At 32.2% G+C, this 26072-nt stretch overlaps 2 protein-coding genes across 3 annotated transcripts; one reads left to right on the top strand and one right to left on the bottom strand.

Moving 5' to 3' along the window:
- Nucleotides 1-3625: 3625 nt before the first annotated feature.
- LOC106664198 lies at nt 3626-8401 on the top strand. Its single transcript, XM_014389661.2, has 4 exons — nt 3626-3906; nt 7344-7492; nt 7897-7940; nt 8005-8401. The coding sequence occupies exons 1-4, from the start codon at nt 3811-3813 to the stop codon at nt 8337-8339; spliced, it is 624 nt and encodes a 207-aa protein (XP_014245147.1). The 5' UTR covers nt 3626-3810; the 3' UTR covers nt 8340-8401.
- A 1085-nt stretch (nt 8402-9486) lies between these two features.
- LOC106664193 (MLX-interacting protein) lies at nt 9487-24304 on the bottom strand. 2 transcript variants are annotated; one of them, XM_024229202.1, is made up of 16 exons: nt 23624-24304; nt 19368-19474; nt 16606-16679; nt 16413-16538; nt 15704-15854; nt 15551-15643; nt 15144-15484; nt 14873-15080; nt 14660-14798; nt 14441-14576; nt 12540-12668; nt 12353-12469; nt 12170-12306; nt 11986-12109; nt 10609-10738; nt 9487-10273 (listed from the first exon to the last, which is right to left on the bottom strand). In XM_024229202.1, the coding sequence occupies exons 1-16, from the start codon at nt 23947-23949 to the stop codon at nt 10161-10163; spliced, it is 2451 nt and encodes an 816-aa protein (XP_024084970.1). In that variant the 5' UTR covers nt 23950-24304; the 3' UTR covers nt 9487-10160. The 2 variants fall into 2 exon arrangements, with proteins under 2 accessions (XP_024084970.1, XP_014245139.1); XM_014389653.2 differs by having other exon boundaries at nt 9490-10273; nt 12170-12297; nt 23624-24302.
- Nucleotides 24305-26072: the final 1768 nt, after the last annotated feature.

Raw genomic sequence — 26072 nt, 5'->3', positions numbered from 1 at the left:
AAAATGCAAACATTCCATTTGAAAACAACAAACTTTTCTGAGAAATCCGCATCCGCACAACGGTATTCCTTTCTATTTGCGTTTCCTCTTACTTTTCAGTTTGTAAATCATTCGCATTCGAAAAACTGATAATGGAATTTCATGTCAGTTGTGACAAAAATATTTTAAAAACTTTGCAATTTAAAAGAATTCTAAAAAGAAGAATTCAACTATCAATTTGAAACATATTACCTATTAAATAATTAATGTTAGATATTAGAGCCTAGATTTGTATGCAATTGCATATTATTAATGCTAACACTTGATCATGAATCAGATATTTCTCCGAATAGATCAATTATTTTTCCGTTGTACAATGTTTCAAATTTTGATGAATATTGCATATATTTGCATATTTAAAGAATATTGCGTATATTTGCATATTTAAAAAAGATTGCATATATTATCAAAATTAAGGAATATTGCATGTATTTGCATATTTAAAGAATATTGCATATATATGCATATTCAAAGGATATTGCATAGTGAATATGACAAGAATATGACTATTTGAAGAATATTGCATATATTTGCATATTTGATTAATATTGCATATATTTGCAGTGTAATATTACATATATTTGCATATTTGATTAATATTGTATATATTTGATTAATATTGCATATATTTGCATATTTGATAATATTGTATATATTTGCATATTTGATTAATATTACATATATTTGCATATTTGATAATATTGTATATATTTGCATATTTGATTAATATTGCACATATTTGATTAATATTGTATATGTTTGCATATTTGATTAATTGTATATATTTGCATATTTGATTAATTGTATATATATTTGCATATTTGATTAAGTGTATATATTTGCATATTTGATTAATATTGCATATTTAAGGAATATTGCATATATTTGCATATTTGAAGAATATTGCAATTTTGAAATATTTATGATTTCTTAGAAATTCCCAAATCAAGCAACCAAAGAATTTCCAACTTTCATGAGATTTCAGCATCTATTGTAACATAATGTTGTAATCTGTTGTAATCATGCATGATTTTTGGTTTATTTTTATAACTTCAGAAATAAAACTAAATAATAATATTTAAAAAAATATTTCTAATAGAATAGATGGATAAAAGTCAAAACAAAAAAAGATGCTTGTTGTTATATACACAAATTAAGCCAGCTGAAAGACAACATTCTTTGTCTTTTCTCTTATATTTTGTATTATATATTTTTATTACAACAAACTGGTAGGCTGGATCGCAGAGCAATTTTCATGTATCAGTAGCTGGCAATAGGTGACTCTTGGAAGTCTTAATTTGTTTAACAAGGGTCATCCTCACCTAATTAAGGACAGGCCGTGTGAGGTTGACACACAGACACTTACTTTTTGACCAAAAACCACGTATGTGTTCAGCTTGTAGAGAAAAGTTGCTCTGCATCCCACCCAATTGAAGGGTGGCATTCCTTGGCTCCACATAGAGAGAATGTAGGAATGCTGTTTGACATGAGAATTGTGTATGAGCACGGCAGTGAGTGAGTCCCCTGTTCTGATTCTTGAAGGGAATGAGACTTTCTTATTGCCTACAGTTCTTTGCAGATATTTTGTCTCTTGTTTCTTTGTGCATATTAAAACTGAATGTATTTATTAGCATGAATGTGTAGTGTGAGAGGGCTGATGGCGAATATTGAGTACTCTATCGACCTTCAATTTGGTTAGTTATATAATGGGTGTAAAGGGTGATGAAGGAATATCTAATACTTCACTACGTTAGCTGAATGAATGGTATGTAAATAAGTAAAAATGTATAAGCAAGATTATAATTTTTATATTGTTATACATAATTAAGATTCTAAATACTCTCATGTGACTAACTTATTGTAATACTTGACCGTAATCTTGTGAAATATAAATGGTTATAAAACTAAAAACATACACATTATTATATCAATAGTAACTCACATCTAGGTATACTCTATTAAAGCATTTTGAAGATAAAACTATCTATGCAAAATGGGACATAAATTTCATATGGTCACTACTTTGAAAACAATGATATCTTAATCACCGCTTATTTGAATTGGTTTAGGTTGGTTATTCAATCATTGTGTGTTATGGTCTCAAATTTGGGGTACCTCAAAGAAACTGACGTCTTCAAATTTTTTTCTAAAAAAATCTTTAGACTACCATCATCCTCCTTTTTATAATTAGAGACAAGTCTGGGTCTTTACATATGCATAAGTTTAAATTAAACTGTGATTGTATTACAAAATCCTACCAACCTGGTTGGTGGTCCCCTTGTTAGTTTTATTTTTATTTTTTGTATGTATATATATCCATGTTTTCATGTTAATTCCCGGTCACCACGTCCAACAAACGGTTTTACAATCAATTCAGAGTATTAAGAACTTTTTATGCATTATTATGTTGTATTTTCTTTTTGTAATTAAATTCTTTCTTCATTATTCATAAAATATTTTGAGCTAATTAAGTAATGAGGTGATAAAAATAAATATCAGGACTGTCAGAAAATATCCTCAAAAAATCCTCAACTCATGGAAACGAGTAAAAAATTGCAAAAATGGCACAATTACACAGAAGACAAAAACTTTGAGTGAGTAGAAATACTTTGATTGAATATAAAAAAATATATTTTGCATTGTATAAATTCACTTTTTTTCCACATCCTAAATGTATTTGTTAAATGTAAACAATGTTTGTAAATCCCAGGCCCTGAAGATGATCTCAAAAAGATCGAAACGGCACGATAAAGAAAATGTTTTTCTGAAACCTACATCACATCAGACCGCATCTCACAATTTCTAAATAATTATTCATTCAATTTCATTATTAAAAATTAAACTCTCATAGAACTTATAACTGGGTATATTTACTCGTATTAATAAATAAATTATGCTATTCTTATAATTTCAAATTAAAATTTTTGGTGTTGAAGGTGGTATGGAAATACATTGACTTGCTCCAAACAAAGACCAATTCAAGAAATTGTATTGTAAATAAACCAAAAAATAAATCATTATACAAAATCATTCATTATGTAGAAAAATTTTATTTTATGTAGAGATTAGTGACCGTTAATCGATATCTGAATAAAATTTTTATTATTATTAAATTATTACTTACGTATACCTCTTACAGAACTTGTAACTGGGTATATTTACTCATATAAATAAATAAATATATGCTAGGTATTCTTATAATTTTAAATGAGTAGTATTCAGTGACCGTTAATTAATGATTATTTAGAGATTGAGAGATGTGAACTGGTCGGTAAAAAAAAATTAATTTAAATTTTTTGGTGAAACTGATGTGGAAATACTTTGACATGCTCCAAACAAAGTCCACTTCATGAAATTATATTGTAAATAAACCGTAAAATAAATTACATTACAAAATACAATACAAAATCATTCATTATAGAAAAATTTTGAATGCCCATAAAAATTAGTTAGTTGTAGTCATAATTGATTAGTTCAAGGTAACTTTCCTAGATAAAAGCATAAACTTTATTATTTGAAAATTAGGTTTAATTTGTGTTTTATATGTATAATAAAGCAATTTTCAAATGGGGGCGAAATCTTGGAGGGAACAATTTCTGGGGTGGGGGAATTATTGTGACCGTTGAAGTATGGATTCTGGAAGGGGCCAGGCTGTTCTAGAACATCACAGATCGCATCGCAGTAGTAAGGAAGGGACCATTCCGCAATCCAGATCTTGTTAATTTTTTGTACAGTAATTTCCAAATCAAAATTCAAGCGAAATTGTCCAAAATGTCGTTGGCGAACGCTGAAGATCCAGATACAAGACGGAAGGCCATGTACAAGCAAAGATCAGAGTCTCCAAGATTCAGGGATTTGCTCAGGGAGGTAATATTGATAAGTGTCAACCGTTCACATGTCTTGCCTGTAAAATTTAAACATTGTTTATTCAATTTAAAATACTTAGATGGAAATTCGAAAAAATACTATTAAAACCAAAAGATCTGATAGTATATTTTGTCTTAAAGCCAAGAAATTATAGCCTGAAAGGACATTTTATCAAGTCTGAATGCTCCAAGTTATAATAGGAATCTATTTTTAATTTCTTACTATTTTTTCTATTTAAACGACCAATTTTATTTTGTTTAAAAAATGCAGCATAAAAACTATGCTGAATCCAAATGAAAAAAAAAGTTATTGGGTATAAACAATAATACCAGGAAACCAGAAAAGTTCAAGTTAAAAATTGTCACAATTAAAATTAGTTTAGAAATATTATATTCAGGGAAATATGCAGAGAAAGGTTGCTCGATGTGTCCCACCTAACTGAAGGGTGCAATCCCTTGGCTTCATATGAGCGCACAATAATGCCACCCGATTTGTGAATTGTGCTTGATCACAGCAGCGAGTATTCCGATTCTTGGAGGATTGTATATAGTAATGATAGTTGTCCATACTTAGCTTGTGTTGAAAGTGAATGTATTTGTTAGCATGAATGTGTGATATGAGAGAGTTGATGGTGGAATATCGAGTACTTTATGGGCCTTCAGTTAGGTTAGTTGTATAACGAGTACTCCACCTCTATGATTGAATGAATGGTATGTAAATAGGAGTGAATGCATTTAAGAATGAACGTGAGTACAAATGGGTTTGAAACTGCATGCATTGGGTGCTGAATTGACCTAGCAGTTGATAGCACCTGGAGCTCGACCTTGGTGGATGGATGGCTAAGTCTGAGGTCTGCCCCCGGATTGCAAACACCCGGGTTGGATGATTGTTGAGTCTGCTGGCAATTTACTTAAAATAGCAAAAGCTGGAATTGTCGGACTACGAGAAGTGAATAGGCTCAAGTTGGCATGTTTGTATGTATGTACATGTGCAGATTTGAGCCAATATAAATACAAATTCAGAGAAATAGTCTCCATTGGCATCTACAACCTTTTCCCATCAATTAACTAGCCCAGTTATAACCTTCTCATAAAAGTTTGAATCCCGGGACTTTAAAAATAAATTAAACTCGTTTTCCAGCTGTTGGCGATTAACGAGCTATAGATTGCACATATGATTGTCCATTGCGAAGAAAAGGTGAAAGTCAGATGGGGCCAGGTCTGGATAGTACCAAGGGTGTAGGACTTCCCAACCAAGCTTCATTATCACTTTCTTTGTCATCTGGCTGGAGATCTCATGTTGTCCTCAGCTATTCTGTTCATGAGATCATTGACTTGTTTAGATTTTTACAGTGATGTTCTGGCCACTTGGCAGAAGTTCGTAGTGTACAATGTCTGCCATACTCCACCAAACACAAAGCATTACCTTTTGTTGGTTAACATGTGGTTTTTATGTCAATGGGAGATGGAATCTTTCAGTGACAGTCAATGATATGATCAATCCATTTTTCATCGCATTTGACAATACGGACAAAAAATGTATATTTGTTTGGAGAAAGCAATGAAATATTTAGATGCAAAAGCTTGTTATCATCGGTCAATTTATGAGGAGCCTGCTGAGCTCAGCTTCTACGTTTTCTTAAGTTGATGTAAGCTAGAGTGAATGGTTTCATTTCTTACGTTGAACACTTTGCAAGTTCCTGTTGGACTTGAATCAAGTTCGATAGCTTCCCTCGATTTATGATCATTCAAGACAGAAGGTCTACATGGTTCATCTTCAATCCCCTTGTTCCCAGAAGCAAACTTTTTGAATCACTTTTAGGCACTGCGCTCACTTATTTTTTCATCACTGAATGCATTACAAATTTTACAAACTGTTCAGCCACTGTATCTTAAACTGATGTGAGATTAAAATTCCTACAATAAGCATGCACAAATTATTGGTTTTGAGAAAGAAAATATTTTATAATTTACAATGAACAATACAAGACATTTTGTCTTTATGATGCATTATTCTCTTGGTACTATGTGATGTTAACATCTAATCCTCATACCTAACAACAAATCAAAAACCGCATGAACTTTTCTGGTTACCTGGTAGTTAAAAATTATAGTTTTGTAAAAAGATGAAGGGCAAAAGGTTCTTATTTGTACAATTAAAGGAAGGACGTCAAGTAATGGTATTTGATAAGGATTATACGTTTTAAATATTCACAAAGTAATTATCTTTTAGGTTGATCAGGTGTTGTCTGTTTATTTGTGCTGGTTTTGCCATAGCAAATGCGTTTTATTAATCTTCAGACCCCAGTGGTGTCGAAGATGTCAAAATGCTAAAATGCACATGAGAAGCAGAATTGCTTACAGTACGCAAAACTGGTCAAAAAATAATATGGTCAAACTTAGCCTAATTTTTGACTAATCTTTGCAGTTAAAGTTATTAAACTGTTTTTAGATTTAAAAAAAAAAAAGACAAATGTTATCTGCACTGAATGCATAGGAAGGATGTTATCCTCTGAAGATTGCAAAACTAGCTTGATAATGTTTGAGATTTGATAATGTTGAGATTCTCAACGGGGTCTGTGTAATCTGTATCTTGATTGTCAAATAAATTTGTTTTGACATTTTCATCTTCTTTGGTGGGTTTGTGTAAACCCAAAAATTGCAAAATGCTGAAAAGCAGTGAGAAACGGATAATTAGAAAGAACCACACTATAGGTTACCCTGCAGATCTCAACAAAAAATCTGATGATAGATAAACTGCTGACTGGTTGACTGTAAATTAAAAAGAATGTAGACAAGACTTTTTTTTTTTTTTTTTTAAAGCCCATTTGTAAGTATGTCGGTTTCGAATGCAGGGCCACTGGATTCGAACCTGGGACCTTTACCTTACAGTGATGAGCATTCTGTCAATGCCTAAACCGTTGTGGCCACCGACATCCCCGAGACAAGACTTAACTGTTTAGAAAGTAGTTTTACAGAAAATGTTCCCATATCATGCCCAACTGGTGAAAACTGTTAATTAATACATGAAATAAAATTGGTCAATTTAAATTTGTCATCAACACAAACTAAAGTATAAATAATTATTAAAATATATTATATGATTTATTATATAATAATGCATATACATATACATATTATATAATAATCAATAAATATTTTAATTGATTTATTACGTTTTATGCAAAGTATGGTTAAGTTGAAAAATTAGTGTCATGAGCGGGACTTGAACCCAAGACTCCATATCCAGTACCTGGCTTTTACCACTTGAGTTATCTTGTCTTCTGCCCTCACATAGGGTACTGATCCGGTGGTCGTGTGTTCGTGATAATAATTTTTCAACACAACCATACTTTACATAAAAATGACTAAATCACTTAAAATAATTACATTGGCTAATAAGACCATATAGTAATAAACGTGGTTTCTGTTTTTTAGAGGTGTCACAGACGAATCAAAGCAAGTCGAGTTGCTCTTCTAGAACAATTTCGGAACATAAATAACACAGTTGAAGTCCACAGTGCGTTAAGTAGCATTATTCACCAAGAGGCCAGCGTCCTTAGGGAAGAAATATATGTTGAGGAAATGTAAGCATTTAAAGTCAATTTGATATCAATTTGCCACATAAATTTGTTAAAATTGATTAAAAAAAACTATATTATCATAACTTGATAATATTGTTTTCTTATTTTTCTTCAATAGGTGTTAATAAAAATTTATACATTTTATCTTATTGCCCAATCTATTCCATTGACGGAGAAAACCAAAAACACACTTTTATAAAAAGTCTTTATTTATTTACATGAATCAAGTTTGGGATGCTACTCACTCCCTCTTTTGACTTAAAGATACCCAAGGCAGTACTCGGAATTGATTTATGTAAATAAATTAAAAAAGACTTTTTATGAAAATGTGTTTTTGGTTGTCTCCGTCTATGGAATAGAGTGGGTATTAAGATAAAATGTTAAAATTTGGTATCTTTTACATTTAGGGAAACCGAAGAAGATAAATCAATAACTACACCCCAAAATGAAGGTTTGTGTCATTAAATTGTGTTGTAACAAAAAAAAATTTTTGTCATGTAAAATTGTTATTTCAGTCTATCTGCAAGAAATTTTAAGAGAATATGAAAATGTATTGGAGGAGGAAGAAACAATGTTCAGCAAAGACTGGGATGAACAAGTGATATGCCCCTTATGTGAAAAGTGCGTATTGAAGCAGAGGGCTGATGGATCCGTCGTATGCGTAAAATGCTCATCTCACTATCCAAGAGTGCCTACATTGCATCACTTGCGCAATTTGCTCAATTCGAGCCTTGAAGCTCACGAGCGCAATTGTAAAGACTTGTCACAGTTTGCCTTGATCAACGACCGATATACAAACGGGCTGTTTCTAATCTGCCAGACGTGTCAGTTCTTCTTTCAAACTCTTTAAGGACGCCCGTTATGCCATTTGTAAATAATATTTATGTGATATTAAACCCTATTTATAGTGTTGTTTTTGTGGACTGAATTTTTTTTTTTAAATACAGTTGACACATTTTCCAATTTGTTACCCAAAGAAAAGTTATAATTTCAATAAAGACTTATTTGTAAAAAGTTTTCTTTGTATTTTTTTTTAATACCATTCACAAATTATGCTATATTTAACACATACGGCACTGATTTGTAGACTCTCCCCAAATAAGGAATTTTTTACAGTTTTGAAATCTATTTAGGTTTGTAAATGACCCTTCATTAAAATTTTGCTAAAAAAAAGCTTTTTTCAAATGTGGGCATGTTGTCCTGGAACAACATTCGTATATGGGGAAAGTCAGGATAGGCAAAGTAGCAAAAAATACTGTTTATCTACTCAATAGTTTTTCCAACCTGTACATTATTAAAAACTTGATTAATTGTATATTTCTACTTACTAACCCTTAATGAATTAAAAAAAATGTTATGGGGTGGTAGTATTTAAGTGAATAAAACATGAAATTTACATTGTACATATTTACTTGGAATTTATTACTTAAATATATATATATATATATATATATATGTGTGTGTGTGTGTTTTTAAACCATATTGTAAAAATAAATAAAATTGAATGTGGTAAAAATCTTCAATTATTTAAAAATTCAATAATTATTTCCATATTTTCTACTTATTAACAGTTATACAGAAAAATACATATAACAGTGCAGATTGACTGAATTGAGGAAAAAGGATGAGATTGGAAGAAAAATAAATACACAAAAATAATCTGAGAAAATAAACCATGTATATTAATACAACTTCATCAAAAGTGGCGTCCGTTCTCTTATATGCAACTCATCGTCCTTTGTTCACATTTTGGCACTACTGTCTTCAGAGTCACCATCATCGATAAACCCGTCAAATCGGAAAAAAAAAAAAAAAAAAAAAATAGGCCTGATAAACCAATCCGATTTGCGATTATATACTATCGTAGACATTAAATACTACTTTATAGTAAAATGACTCGGACATATCCGGCTCAATATTTAATTGCACCAATGAATTAAGAAATAATAAAATGACAAACGGGCCAAAAGAAAACTCTTTGATAAATAAAATCTGTATAATTATTTAAAATTATAACCAACTGTATATACTACTAATTAAGAAAACTTGTTAACAACATATTCAAACAACAGAATTTTATACATTGACCAGCAATAACAAGAGATCACAATATATTATTTTTGTTTTAAAAGACAATCTTTTAAAATCTATCTATAATTAATATATATTCTTAAGGAACAGCTCTTCCATTTTTTTAAATGAAAATATAATTCAAACAAAAGATTTAAGCAATTTATACATTTTTCAAATAAACACATTATGCATACAGACATGCAGTTCGGTAATCATGTTAATTCATTTCTGCCATTACACAGCATTTACGCAAAAAATTGGAACATCTATTCTTTAATAATAATTATTGTATGGCACTTTTTTAAATCCATGATTTGCACTTGTATTCAGTCCCGGTGTTTCTTAAAAGCTTGTTAGTAAAAATATGTAAAAATATTAGGCATTTAAACCTTAAGAGCTAAATATGTTTTTTTTGTTTGAGCAAAAATTGTCGTTTTGTGGAACTTGGAAGCTTTACATATTGTGAAATCACATTATAATTATATACAATTAAAAAATATACTTTACTCTGCTAATTCAAAGTAAATGTTTTCTTCTTTTCTCTCTCTAGTTACACATTTATAAAAATAGATTTTTCTTTATGTCAAAACACTTCGTTTTAACTTTTTTTAACTGCCCTATCTACGGCCAGGATTGCTTCGTTTGGCAGCCTTGCAGGATCTTTGAGAACTTCAGTTGTTGTACTTAAATGGCGAAAAGCGTTTAGTACAACTGAAACAGGGTAAAAAAATAAAACATCATAAAAATGTAAAAAGAAATTTTTTGTGTGAAGAATTGCTGGAATGATACATTTTCTTTTGATCATTATAAACCTTATAAAAACATAAATAATTTGTATATTCAAAACGCCATTTTATATTCAATTCAATTCTAAAATTAACCATCAGGAAGTGGGGTTTTTTGTCCCCTGAAATGCAGCTTTTTGGTTTATTGTACTTTTCCTGGTACCAAATCCCCCCCCCCCCCTATAATAAACCTTACTCGAAAAATCCATTATTCTAAGATTCACGATATATGATTATAAAAAAGCAATAAATATAACAAACCAGGTCTTAGATTGACGAGGGAACAATGCTGATTTATCCATTGTAAGGTCGTCCGATACAGATCATCAAGGCTTGAAGTTGCTACGTTATTGTTGAACGATTCGAGCAATGGTTCACAAATCAAACTCAGCTGAAATATTTTTAAGGACAATATCTCATCAAAATCTATAAAATCAAATGGCTTAGACATGGTAAATACTCCCGTGAAAAGTTAATGTACATTTACTCAACCAGTGTTATTTAATCTAGCCTTCTTGTTTTAAAATAATTTTATAGGTATTTTGAAAACATTATCAGATTATCTAAGGTCTTGATTGAGAAAAAAAGTTAGTGTCACAAGCGGGATTTGAGCCCATGACATTTGGCTAGTACGATGAGTTGAGTTTGAGTGGATTGAAGTCACGATAGCTCAAGTGGTTAGAGTAGTGGTGGATATCTGAAGGTCGTGGGTTCGAATCCTTTTCATGACACTAGCTTTTTTGCCTCAACCAAAACTTTAGATAAAAAATATAATTAATTAAAATGATTATTACAGTCAATTATGTCTTAAATACGTATATGGATTATCACAGATTTAAATTATTTATGTTAAATATAAATATAGAGAGAAATTAAACTTCAATTACTAAATGCATTATCATAAAACAAAACCTATTGTACATAATATTATCTTGGTTTTTCAGTATTTTGCAAACATAAACAAAATGATGAATTTTAAAAATATAGAAAATTAAGAAAGGGGAACCTGTAGAATTGTAGTGTTAAAAACTGATGGGTTTACAATTTATTTAATGTTTCATGAAAGAAGTAGTAATAATAATTTTAATGTCCATCATTGCAGCATAAATACGGTGGAGTTGATGCAATTTGGCACACGTGGAGCGATGTGGACTGAGGAAGGCTGAGCCTTCCTCATATTATCATCACCATCACCCATCCAGCAAGTGTGTTTAGGGTTGATGGTGGAATATTTATAAAAGTACCTCATCGACCCTAATTTAGAGTGATTATTAGTATTGTACGTAGGTCGATGGAGGGATATCAAGTACTCCACCAATTAATCAGAAAGAGTGCAATGAACAATGGTGTGAATGTATTTATGTGTATGAATGTATTATAGAAGTTAGTTACTTTTAGGCTAGATTATATTTTGCTTGTGTTGTGGACCAAAATGACCTAGATATGACCCTGTCGGAACCTAACCCTGTTGAGGGAAGCAACGATCTCCTGGGCATCTGGCTTAAGGGGGGGGGGATAATAGTGACCCAGCCACATAACAGGGTGAGTGAACTCATTGATGTATAAACCCTAGGGTCAGCTCATCAGGGAGTGACAACCCTTCAGGGTGAAAGTCGATTAATTATAATGCAAGGATACAATCCAGAATTTCCAGTTTTCATGAGTCCTCGACCTTACATATTTTCTGTACATATCCCTCATTTTGTTGCTTCTATGTTTTGAAATTGGAGCACCTGTTGCAGGAAGCATTGATTGGCAATTGCTAAAACAAAAATTAAAAAGCAATACAATTTTTTTAAACAATTGATTCTTCTTTATATACCATATTTCAGCATTCAATGTTTCAATCTGCTGTTTTAAACTTTCCATTTCTTTTTCCAGTTCGTTTCTTTCCATCTGTAATTGCCTGATATACTCAGCACCTTTCTGTAGCATAACAGCTTTGCTCATCTGTAAGGACTAATAATTTTTAAAAGCTCTTCAGACTCGACAAAGGGTGGGTTACCTTTGTGTTTGGATTCTGGTTGAGATGAGGAATCAAGGAGTGAAGCGTGTCAAAACCATTTTTTATATTACAACGACGTTTCTGTTCGGCATTGATATGGCATACTCTCCGGTGTTCCTATAAAATCGAGTATTCAATGCCTAAACTCCAGTAAAATAAATTTGTGTCTTTCTTAATCAATACATACTCGATAAGCAGGAGCAGGCTTGTTGCTAGTTGATGGGGAAGTAGGACTTCCCACACTTATTGGTGAAAGACTAAGAGCTTCTCCTGTGTTCGGAGATTCAGGGCATACACTAGTTGAACTTCCGCATATCTTTATTATATAATAAAAAATCATACAGATAATCGTTTATTTATAATGAATACGGGTGAGTAAAACCAAGTGTTCTATATTTTTGTAAATATGCATTGAATTCATTTCCAACTGTCTTTCAATACTTACATAAAGGCTATTGATATTATTCATGAAAAAAAGCTGATGCAAGCTTGCAAGGGAGAAGTTTAACCCATTCTCTACTACACACAGATATATTTGGACGGTAGCAACTTTAGTATCTGCCTAAGCCCAAATATAATCAAGCGTAGTGTTCTTTTATCACCACACTACTTCCGATTATATTTGTTTTCTGAATCGTCATTGTTTGAATGTAATTTAATATGATTATTTGGAGATCGTGAGATGCGGTCCGGTGTGACATAGGTTTTAGAAAAACATCTTCTTTATCGTGCAACGTTTCCATCTTTATTGAGATCATCTTCAGGGCTCAAAGTGTTCGTTGTGTTGAGAGTGCCCATAATAATTAATTTAATATGCAATTTTTAAGTTTTCTTCTTGCGTGAGCACAAGGTTTGATTTCTTTGTTTTGTGATACATATCCCAATCGAATTTTCCGAAAAATGTTTGTCATTTCAAAACAAGGAAATTGGCGCAAATTGGAGAATCTGGCATGGTACATTTTTTGTTAAACTATTTTTTATAAAATAGCTGGCTCCCATCATGCTGTCAAATCGGAAAATATTGTAGATCACTATACAATGTATATACTTTGTACAGATAGTAAAAAAAAATATTAATCATAGTAATAATTATTAAATGCAAAATTAATAATTATGACAAATCAATGTTATTTAATTAGTGATCTGCTTAATAATAATTGTTTGTTTTTTTGTCAATTTTTATGCAAAGACAATTGTGAAGAAAAATTAGTGTCACAAGCGGGAATCAATGTGTTGTTATTTAATGACTTATTATTTTTGATACTTTAAACATTTCATTCAAACAATAAAAATTAAAATAAATCAATTTAGTTTAACATTTCGTAAGAACACAAATAAAAAATAAAAATGTAGCAATATGTTAAAATGTTTCAGTGTATTAGGATACAAAACCTGCAAGACTACTTAGGTTTAAGGTAATTATTCTTTGTATGTAAGGTCTTGGTTAAAATGAAAAAGTTAGTGTCACAAGCTGGATTCAAACACACGACCTTCAGATGTTCAACGTAATGTTCAACAATCACTCGACAAGTAAAGAAAGGGAGAAGAATTGAACAGCACAGATGTTTAAGAGAAACTATGTATGCTGGTTCTACTAACAAGCCCTTTCTGACAACCAAGTGTGAATGAAAAGTTAAGAAATGTGAAAAGAGCATGTAGAGAGGTGCAGGCTCATTTCACAAAAAGTCACTATCATGGAAATGCATCAGTTGTTCTATCTTTTAAAATTATTCTCATCAAAAGAATTGTTAACTGTAACATTGAATAGAACAAAGTTTACTCGTCTACTGGTATAAAACAACACATTCTAATTTGTTTTTAATCTTGAAGGAGTTGAAGTCAATGCCTGCACGTTTTCTGAAATAGATGGAATCTAGTTTCTACTAAATCACTCATTTTATATTCCAAAGTATTGAATCTTCATACTACTACCTCTCTGAGCAATACTTAAAGAGAAAAAGGTTTAAAACATTGGAAGAAAACAGCAGTGGACAAGTTAAAAAAATCAAAATCCATTAAAATGATAACTGTAACTTGCAAAACAGTAATTTTTCTCTCTCACGCTTATGTAATAATATAATAACGTACAACATTATGCATTGGTGTTTGGATGGACTTTATTAGCATTGGACTGGCCACAACAGTTTGTACTGTCTGTAAGGTGGGTGAAGTACTGCTTCCCATATTTTGATTTATCTTATAACTCCTTTGTTTACTGTATTCACTGCAATAGAACAATAGTTTAGTGTAAACACAATTTCTGTTAACATTACTATGTAAATATTTACAAATTTCCTCTATACATACTTCTCAGTTTTGAAAGGGAGAGTAATAATATTTCCGATAGACTGTTGTGATGCATAAGAAATTTCTTCCTTCGGTGGTAAACTCTTAGTCGGTGAATTTGTCTGTTCATTTCCCACGAAACCATAATTTGCAGGAGTGGCTAGAAATTCATTATTTTTAATTATATGCATACAGATACATATATAAAAAATTGTTTTATTTATTACAACTCACAATTGGTAAGAAGCTGAGCTAGAAATGCGTTGTTGTTCTGTTGTGTTTCTTGAAGTGAGATATTTTGTGTTGGTATTGCAGGACCGGGAGCAAGGGGAGTTAAAACAATACCAGAATTGGAAGGTATTAATGCTAAAGCTGCAGAGTTGTTCAATGTTGTTGCCAATTTCTTGGCTTGGTCAGGCTTTCCACTCCATTTAGATTTAGCCTATAAAACATTCAATATTCAATCCCATAAAGCGACAAGTTTTTCAAACATTGGACAACTTACTTTTGGTTGTAAGTAAATATCTTCTTTTCTCGTAACGATTAAATCTGTCAAAGGTGGTGATGATTGTGTAGGCTGTTGAGTATAAGTGTGTGGTTCAAGATTTTGTGAAGGGAGAGCTTGTTGCGGGATGCTTTGCTGGACAGTGGGGTCATTGTAATCTGGAAGGCCGTACCAAAGGCTCTGTGTAGGATAAGGAGGTGGATAAGGAGGGATTGATGTGGTTGGGTAATCAGGTGGAGGTGCTGGTTGCTGACTTAAAATTTGCTTTTCTTCCGAGAACTGAGTTATCTGAAGGGTCTGGGTTTCTTCAGGTACACTAACAAGTTTTGAGCAAAAAAGTTCTGTAATCAACAAAACCAAAATAAATTTGGTTACATGCTTAAAGTATAACTATGAAAGCAAGATACCATGTAATGGCTCTATGTCCATGAATTCTTCTAAGTTTGGCTGTAATTGGACAAGACTCGGTTGAATGAAATCTGCTAAATTTGCTCCTCTGGCTAAAATATCACAAGTATTAGAAATAAAATGGATTTTGTTGCATTTTAGAGAAACATTACCAATTTCTCTTGTATCAGGAAATGCAAAAGGCTGATTGGCTGTTATTGTAGAAAACAACGTGTCACTCATTAGCCCCATGTAGTCTTCATCAACCATCATTAGACTTTCGTTGGAATTTAAAGACCAATCGTGTCCTTCTAATTCAGCCAGCTGTACAATAACATAACAATAGTCAAGTATAACATAAATTTTCCATACCAATAAAAACATGTACAGTAAAACTTCCATTATCCGGGCCCCAGGTTTACATATGACACACTAAACCCTTCTCTATGTATGGATGTCGTTTGAGAATGATGCACCTCTTCCGGAAAAACCTCGCTTTTGAAGTTTGTTGTAGGGTGTTTGGGGTATTTTTGGTATAGAATTGGTGTCACAGGCCGTTAGTCTACATTTTGTTTTTCAATTTGGCCTTTTGGAAATTTGTCATGATTTTTTGAAAACAATTATATACATGTAAAAATATATATGAAATATAATAAAAGTAATAACACATGTATTTTTGATTCACAATTTAATTAATGCATTAAAAAATAAATATCATTATTTGGGGTTTTCATTTTCTATGGACTCCCTCACCATCATTATCCCAGAATAATTGTGGTTTTACTGTACATGTCTTTTTCCTCATTATATTTTTTTGTAGCTTTTTACTATCTATCATGGAATATCAAATATAAAATGAAGAATATTTGAAAAAATGCTCACGGTATCATGTCCGTAATTGGGAGGGCGACCTAATATTTGGTTTCGACTGTACATACGCCATTTTTTGTATTCTGCAGTGACAGCGTTTAACTTTCTTTTCCAATATTTTCCCTCTAAAACTATAGCCTGAAAGAACAGTTGCATACAAATATATTTACTGTATGCAGATAATAAATATTGTTCTGAATTGTACCTCTGGTTTGTTGTGAGTATCGACGTCCAATGGCGAAGCAAATTGACAAACCAATGTATTTTGCTTTTTTATAACTGTAAGGGAAATCGCTTGGTTAAATAATCAGATTTTTATTCCAACATTTATATTATTTATATGACTAGGTTTGTAAAGGAGGGACCAGATCATCAAACCACTGAAACTGGAAACATTAACAGACAAAACAACATTATTTGACACAAAAGAAGTTGTCCGAACATTACTATGAAATGCTGAATCTCTAATGAACTTTCTTTTCCCATTTGTCGTATTCCTAAATATATATTTGAGTTGAAATTCATCTGTTTAATGGATAAATCATAAAATGCTAAAATTCTTCCAGCTTAGCTAATGAACAGAAACATATTAACTGTTATTTTTGAAGCATGTTTTTTAGGTAATAATTTCAAATTTTCAGTAAAATTCATTTTCTCAGTGTTTTTACACATTAAAATACACTTTTTATCTTTTTAAAACCAACATTATAAAAAGGTACACAGATTTCTAATTGTAAGATTTTCTCCTGTGGACTGCAGGGTGATAAATCTACTGTTTGATAGTTCATGTTGGTCTGCCCATTCTCGCTTATTTTTATTATTTCAGACGCGTGACAGAAGATGGCAAAATGCTGTGTTTGAACTATCGGGTTGTCCGGAAAATAATGCAGGATTTTAAGTTTTCATTAAAAAAAATCTATATAAAATATTCTGTTTACGTTTACAGGATTACTCATTTGTATGAATGTCAACACTTATTAATCCTCTTCCAAATGATATTGTTTGTTTACCTCTGTAGCATTCCGCTACTTGGAAATAATTCAGTCATCCTTATAATGTCAAAGCGAGAATTTCGTACGATTTTCTTTTACGAGTTTAAACTCGGCCGAAGCGGAGCCCAAACGGCTAGAAACATTAACCAAGTCTGGGGCGAGGGTTGTGTTAATGAGTGCACTGTGCAAAGGTGGTTTAAAAAATTTCGGGAGGGAGATTTCAGCCTTGAAGATGAAGAAGGTCGTGGAAGGCCTTCCTCTCTTAATGATGATGTTCTGCGATCAGTGGTGGAAGAAAACCCCAAAACAACTGTTCGAGAACTTGCAGAGCAACTCAAAGTCAGTAAAACGACCGTCGCTGACCACCTCAAGGCGATTGGAAAAGTGAAAAAACTCGAAAATTGGGTTCCACACTCATTAAACGATCGCCAAAAAATCAGCGCTTTGATGTTTGTGCATCACTTCTTTGTCGAAACAAAAATGACCCATTTCTGGCCAGAATTGTTACATGTGACGAAAAGTGGATTCTCTACGATAACACTAGACGTTCTGGACAGTGGCTCGACAAAGGAGAAGCTCCAAAGCCCCCAACTCATCAAAAAAAGGTAATGGTTACGGTATGGTGGGCTTCATTTGGTTTAATACACTACAGCTTCTTAAATCCTGGCGAAACCATCAATGCTGAATCATACTGTAACCAAATTAATACCATGCATCAGAAATTGGCAGTAATGAAGCCCTCTTTGGTCAATCGGAAAGGGCCCATTTTGTTGCATGACAACGCTCGACCACATGTGTCACGTGTAACGTCACAAAAATTATTGGAGCTTGGCTAAGAAAATTTGCCTCACCCACCCTACTCTCCGGACCTCTCGCCTACTGACTACCATTTTTTTAGACACCTGGACCACTACTTACAACACATAATATTCAAAAATCAAACGGAACTGGAAAATGCATTTATTGACTTTATCAATTCTAAAAATTCTGAATTCTACTCAGACGGAATTAATAAGTTACCAACACGTTGGGAGAAATGTATTGAGAGTATGGGAAATTATTTTGATTAAAGAACATTGCTTTAAAGTAACTAGTTTCTTTTTTTTTGTTTAATACCAAAATCCTGCATTATTTTCCGGACAACCCAATAACAAAAATCAACAAGAATGGGAAGACTGATGATAGGTAACTATTTTTTTGCAATGGCCTCATGAACTTTGCATATTAGTCAAGGAGCATTATTTTTGAGGGGGAGGGTTGTGTGAAAAAAAAGGCCAGGGGGAACGGTGAGAATCAAACCCACGACTGCAGTTATGGAGCTGAGAGTCTATCACGTTGACCACTCGGCTACCACAGCCCCTTCCCCCTTAGTTAACTTTCGTGCAATCATTTTTTAATTGATGCTAAAAAAAACGATGAAACTATTAAGTCCTACATCAAAACTAAGAACTATTTGTGTTGTGTCATGGTACACCAACCACAAATGCTTCAGTAACATGTAATACACCATTACAATTTTAAAGCACCAAGCAACCAAAAACAAAAAAAAACCTACAATAATTCAGTTTTTGTATGTAAAACGTTTTTGCCACGTTTGGTGATATTTTTTTTAGATAATATATTATCTTGACAAACTTCACATAGATAAGAGAACTAGAGATTAATAACTAAATTCAGTGGGTAAAAAGCATTAAATGCTCTCTATTTAGTTGATATAAATTATTTAAACTAATGAGTTAATAATTGCGTACTAACAGAATTGGCAAATAAATATATTAATGACATAAATTAAAAAAAAATCAAATATGTACTTCATATTAGATAAACAATTGTTCATTGTATATGCAATAGCATTAATCTTTTCCTTTTGTTTATTTTTATACATTAGAGAGAGAAAGAGAGGAGAGAGAGAGAGAGAGAGAGAGAGAGAGAGAGAGAGAGCATGAGATAAGAGTGGATTCAACCGTATACATACACTGCATGTGCCAGCACCTCCAAATTACGTTGTTCAGCCTTATTTTGTCCTTCCATCTTAAACGAATTCCTTTGAATCGGTTCCATTTTGGTGACGTTAACTTTTGCCTGAAAGAAGTTTTAGTGTTATTTCAAGTTTAATAACAACCAACAAAATACCTTGATGAGCAGTGAAGACATAATACTACAAGTAAAAATACAAATTGTACAAAAGTAGAACTTTTTTCATAGTACTTTACATTATGACATATTGGAAATTTTTTCCTATTTTAGCTGTCTTTCAGAAGATTAACTCAAATTATTGTTTGTTTGTACTCTTTGCTGCAACTTGATACATTACATAAGCAAATTGGCAGTTTTGTGACATTTAGGTTTAGAAAATATTTCAAAGGTACTCCAGAAATACTGAGTCACATGAAATGAAAGATCATAACCAAGGAAGGCTAATGTATCAAGGGAAAAGGGATACCCTCTTTATATTGTACATCTGTGAATGCTTGTAGTACGGGGTGAGAAGGCAGAAGCATAACATACAATAATAATAATGTTTAGTATTTGAAGAACTCCAGTATTTTTTCTGTTTATTAAAAGGAATGGATTTCAGGCTAATTCCAATAACCCTTCTTCAACTGAGGATGTTTCGGCTTACACTCAAGTATCAGTTGAACACTTCATCAGGCGACGAGGGGTTATTAGAATTAACCCGAAATGCATTCATTTTAATAAAGAGAGAGAGATAAAAAAGCTGAGTTCTTCAATAATGTAATCAATGTTTATGGATTTTAGTATTAAATAGTGTAAAAGTAAATCTTTGTCAATGGGGCAGTTTTCTAACTTATGGAAATCTTCATTTGTACTGCCATCTTTTAAAAGTGGCAATAGAGAAGAGGTAACTAATTATAGGCCAATATGTAAAATCTTGCTTACCCCAAAAATATTTGAAAAGATCTGTGATCACTCCTGCGTTTACACATATTATCACAGAACATAAACATCGATGAATCTATTAACATTTCAGCATGACATTCTAGATGCATTTAAAAACCAAAGACAAGGCGTCAATCAATCATTCATAGTTATTTGCAAAATTGGGAAGAATTTGTATTTTTGCTAATTTACCTAATTGGTTAATTGATTACTTATTGGGTAGAACACAATTAATATATAATATGTTAATTCTAAATTCCCTATCCAAACCCATTGTTGTAACATCTAGGTTACCAGCAGACATTTTTGTTTTAATGTATTTATAAGTGATATAATTTCTTATTTTGTTCATTGTAAATGTAAATTATTTGGAGATGATTTTCAAATTGTACCAATGTAATTGAGTGGCCTCCCAAACAACTGTAACATTATTTAGCCTGAGCTAAACAATTTACGAACACTCTGGATCAAGGTATGGTCTTGAAGAAGAAGAAAGCAAATTTAGTTGCTAATTCCAAACTTTCAACCCATTTTAAGGTCATCATCAGGGCAAAACAACTTTAAATATGGCTACAGATTGTCATATCTGTGAGCAACATGTTATGGTCTTTGGCAATGTTGGGGCTGAATTGGTCTTCAAGCAAATTTGAGATCGCCTGTAAAAAAATTTAAATATGTCAATGGTATGGTAAATATGGTCGAAAACTTGGCATTATCCACTACATTTGCCTTCAAGACCATGCCTTGATGCAGTGTTCGTAAGTGAAGAAAGTGGTCAATACTTCTAACACTGAAAACTAAACAATTTAGTCCATTAGTGTGAGCAAAAGCATTGGTGTGTATATAATTATTGAAAAATGCTATGTCATCCGCTTTAGTATAACTAAGAACAATATAATCCATCCATATAATGTAAATAATGTTACTCTAAATCCAGTGGCTAATATGCAAGATAATAAGGCCAATAAATAAAAAAAAAAAAAAAAAATCCAGTTGACTCAATCAAATCTATGTTTAAATTTTGTGAACATTACGTCAATAGCAAACAAAGCTTTAAAAACAGTTGATTTTGTAAAGTGCAACATACTTACTCCACATACTTCTCATATTAAAATACTTTATTTCTCTCTGGTTTGGTCAATGTTGGAATTCAATTCTTTTGTATGGGCACCTTGTTATCAATTATATATTGGTAACATTGAGGAAATCAAATCAAACTGTTCAGACTGGAGACTCTGCATTCACCCAAGTAAATGAGAAAGTAAGATTTTTACACCATGAAGAACCCCAAACACTCCTGAACTAAATATTGAAGGAAAAAAACATCCCTCGGAATCCCGAAGGCAGAACAGTCAAGTACCTGGGAGTTTACTTGGACCAAAAGCTGACCTGGAGTATTCATATAAACAAAAAGGTAAATGAAGGATACACTAAGGCCAGCAGTGACTCTCCTAATTTATATATTATATAAATCAGGCAATTAGTACTCCATGGGGTGCAAAGTATGGGTCTACCGCTACCTCCAAAATAAGGCCTCTAGGTACTGCAAAATAAGATGCTGAGAATTGCTGTCAACACTGAGTGGTGTGTGCGTAACTCTCAATCACACTGGGGGCTGAATATAAAAGAGGGAAATCACTGAGGAAAGATTCCTCAAGTTCCACTCCAAATTCCCTTTGGTGAAAAGAGTATCACATTTTCATCAGGGCGAAAAACTTGCAACACGTCTCAAATCACATACTTTGCAGAGTTGCATTGGTTGAGGTGATCACAATGATAGTGTAAGTGGTTTGTATAATGATAAAAACCTCATTTATTGTAAATAGTTTTACAATTCATTCTTTATTTATTTATCCATGTATTTAAAAGCATTGTGATAATAATCTAAGAAGCACTGCGATATGGAAGCACATAAAGCTATATATTCATGTCAGATTAAATCAGCCATTTGAGCCAATTAAAAATGTGAAATGTGTTTATATGAAATGCACTATTGGAAACTATGTTGTAGTTGGGCTAGTGAATAAAAAAAAAAAAAAAAATACATTGTTTAGGAGTCCAGGTGGAGTTTCTCAAACACCATAGAACTATCTATGATATACTGTTTTTGCACAAATTGTTAGATATATATAATTGTCTAGACTGTACAGACCTATTAATTGGAAATAATAATTAATCAAGATATATTTCATAAAAAGTTGATGACACAAAAAACTAGTTTATAATGTTATTGTATTTTTGTACTTTGTTCAAAAGTGTATTTTCTTTACAATGGCTATTGATGCTGTAAATAAAATTATTAATCCATTCCAAAGGTCCATTACCTTGTAGACATCCAAAATTCACTATATAACATTTCAACTTGAAATAATCTGATGATATAAATTCTAGGACAAGTAATTAAAAGAATTAAAATGTTGAACTAGTAATTAAAGCTAGGTTTTTTATAGACGTACTGCATTATTTTCATCAAATCAGGGTTGAATCAATAAAACTAAAATCCTTAGTTACTTCTATTTAAAAAAATTAAATTTAAATCTTAGGAAAATTGTGATTGTTTTTCTCTATTTGTTTCTGCTAACATGATACTTTGGAAACATAAGTTCATCGTGATATTTTTAATTATAGTTTTTTCTTTTCTCGAGCCTATTTTTATTTTTATTATTTATCCATTAGCATAACTACTGTCCTTCCCATACTTTTTTATGGATATTGTTTTTTTTTTCCATTATTTTATGAACGTTTTTCTTGACTCAGCTACATGCACACTTGATCTGTCTTATCTAATCACTTGTAGCAAAATTGCGATGAAGACCATCAAGGTAATGAAGTTTGTCCGCAATAATCCTGGCCAATTTATTTCACATGTTTTTAGTATTTCATCGCGAGAATGAGCTGACCGGATTGAACAGTTACGTTATAGTGACATTGCAGGGGGATGAACCTGTAGCTCGATCGCATCTTACTCCAGTCTGCTCATTAAGCTACAACAACTTATTGCGTCATTTAATATTTACAAAACTCAGAAACTAGTCATAGAAAACTTGTTTAAAAGAGTTTATATAAGTATGATTTTTTGTTTATCTTCCTGTCAAACATGATTTGCACGAAGCCATATTATTTGTCACAAACCCACCATGAGAAAGTGATAGCATTGAGGAATCAACCACGACTGATCTATCACCCAGTTCCACAAAAACTACTTGTCATTGTGTTCTGATAACATATGAAAAACAAAACAATATAATTGTATAAGTGTAATGAGCAATACATAAATTGTTACTGTCTCCATCGGTTATTTGAATTAGATTTGTCTTTAGATTGTCTTACCTGTAAGCCAAAGACATGCATTGAAACAGTTTTGTGAGGGAAGTTTCGATGAGAAGCTGGTTGAAGGGAAGTTTAACAGAGTTTATAGGCACTGAGACGACGGTCCTGTCTTTGGACGGGCAGTTGGCCGTTACGGACTTCACCTCGACGACCTCCTTCTCGACTTCTGGGACGGGCACGGCGAGTTCGTCCTCGTCGTCCTGGGCCTCCGCTTCGAAGTCCGAGACCATAAAGTGGCCGGAATGGATCGCTTCTCGCCCCTTGGTCTGGAACTTCGGAATTGCCCATTTCTGCTTTTGATCCAACTTCTGGGCCATGATTGTCATAGTAGACGTCCGGCGGGTCAGCTGACTTCGCTCATTCGCCTCCCCTCAAAAGGACGTCAACGGTTCAAAAGAGCCTGTCACGGACGCGTCCATCACTTCAAAAACCCTCCGGATTTGAGAGAAACGACGTCGACCAGATCCATGAATCAGATCGTGTATCGGTAAACCACTAACCAATTATGTATTTTATCATCTTTCCAGAATTAAATGTCCATTGGAAGGTCGATTTTGGATATCAAGTCGATTTTACACTTCGATTTCTAATCAGACGCAGAAAGAAATCACACAATTCGCCATTATAAGATAACGTTCAAACTTTACATCATAAGCACTAAAATTAAAAAAATCGAAATTTAAAACATCGATGGCACAAATTTACTAACAAACTTCTTAAATTAATCAATTTTCTGTATAATAAATTATAAATGAAGAATTAAAGGTGACGAACAAAAAAAATTATGGCGAATATAGTCAAAGTGGCCGTTAAAATAATAATTATACAAACGACAAAACTAATCAACAAAAAGCTTTGTAAGTGTCAAATTACACCACAGAAACAACAAAGCAGAATAAAGATGAATAATTTTAACTTTTTAATTTGATTTAAAAATTATTATTTACAAAAAAATCTCAGATGATATTCGCCTAGGCGTTGATGATAATATAGATATTAATGATGAATATTGTTTGTTAAAATAACATTTATATAAATGACAAACCTAATAAACCAAAAGCTTTGTAAGTGTCAAATTACACCACAGAAATAACAAAGCAGAATAAAGATGAATAATTTAAACTTTTTAATTTGATTTAAGAAGTATTATTTTTATAAACTCAGATGATTTTCACCTAGGCATTGATGATAACATAGATAATAATGATGAATAATGGCTGTTGAAATAACAGTTATACAAATGACAAACTAATCAACAAAAAGCTATTTAACAATCGAAGTACACCACAGAAATAACAAAGTCTCACGATTTCCGAATAATCAGAAATAAGAAAGTTGAATAAAGATAAATAATTCGAACTTTTTAATTTATTTTAAAAATTATTATTTTAAAAAAATCTCAGTTGATATTCCCTAGGTATAATAATATAGATAGATATAGATATAATGTATTATTGTTCTGCTTGATTCTTCCAATGCATTCGGCTCATAATTTGCTTATTTGGAAACTGATGCATCTTTTTGGTTTTTCTTCTACTGCTACTAATCTCATCTCCTATCTGACAGAACTCAGAGATGTAAAGCTTCAAATTCTTTCTCCTCTTCACTCTCAATTTAACTTGGTGTACTCTTAGGCTCTATCCTTGGACCTTTACTCTTTCCCATGTTTCTAAATGATATTCCATCAGTTCTTAATTTCTCCCAATTTCATCTTCATGTTGATGACACTCAGGTTTAAATTTAATTCTCATACAAGCACCTTGTTTTAAGCTATCTCTCGGCTTGACCTGATCTTCATTCTCTCAACCAATTTAAAAAATTAATTAATACAGATTGCCTCTCCCTTCCTTATAATTTTTGTCCTAAAGTTAAAAATCTCGGAGTTAAAAATAACTCCGAGTTTTATGGCATGACCAAGCTCTATTTTACAAATATATTCTCAAGCCTTCATTTCTCTTAGGCGCCTTACCTTTTCATTCCTCAGAAAACTAGACATCTCCTTATTAAATCCCTAATAATCCCTTTATTACCTTACTGCAGTGCTATTTTTTCACTTTCCTTAGACTCTCACTCTGCCCATTGCCTTCAAATTGCTTAACATGTCAGCATTAGATACTGTTGTGATCTTAAACCAAGAGATCATATTTCTTCCTATATTAACATTTTCAGCAACTTAACATTCTAAGCACTTATAAACTTTTAGTTTTAATATACATATTTAAAATTAAATCAAATGTCCTCAATATCTATCAGATTTTCATCACATTCTTTAATCAAAGGCACCAATTATATCCCAAGCCCTCAACTTCCTCTGAAACTTTAGCCTTATCCAGAATTGCAGTGTCGAGACTTTAGAATTTGCTTCCCCGAGAAGTATGCTCTACTTCTTTGCTGACTTGTTTCACGTCCATGGCATCGGAGTTAAAAACAGTATGCATCATCTACTTTT

The sequence above is a fragment of the Cimex lectularius genome, unplaced genomic scaffold (genome assembly GCF_000648675.2).
Source record: "Cimex lectularius strain Harlan isolate CLEC.00 unplaced genomic scaffold, Clec_2.1 scaffold373, whole genome shotgun sequence".
NCBI lineage: Eukaryota > Metazoa > Arthropoda > Insecta > Hemiptera > Cimicidae > Cimex > Cimex lectularius.
The sequence above is the reverse complement of the archived record's forward strand: the minus strand, read 5'-3'. Positions and strand labels throughout refer to the sequence as shown.

Bases quoted from the DNA above. Each gene is read 5' to 3' on its own strand.
- LOC106664198 (XM_014389661.2), top strand. From the start codon at position 3,811: ATGTCGTTGGCGAACGCTGAAGATCCAGATACAAGACGGAAGGCCATG. The intron at 3,907-7,343 runs GTAATATTGATA...TCTGTTTTTTAG, and splicing joins TCAGGGATTTGCTCAGGGAG to AGGTGTCACAGACGAATCAA. The intron at 7,941-8,004 runs GTTTGTGTCATT...TTGTTATTTCAG, and splicing joins AACTACACCCCAAAATGAAG to TCTATCTGCAAGAAATTTTA.
- LOC106664193 (XM_024229202.1), bottom strand. From the start codon at position 23,949: ATGACAATCATGGCCCAGAAGTTGGATCAAAAGCAGAAATGGGCAATT. The intron at 12,669-14,440 runs GTACGTTATTAT...TATATAATAAAG, and splicing joins AAACACCAATGCATAATGTT to ATATGCGGAAGTTCAACTAG. The intron at 10,274-10,608 runs GTTTGTTATATT...ACCCTGTTTCAG, and splicing joins CCTCGTCAATCTAAGACCTG to TTGTACTAAACGCTTTTCGC.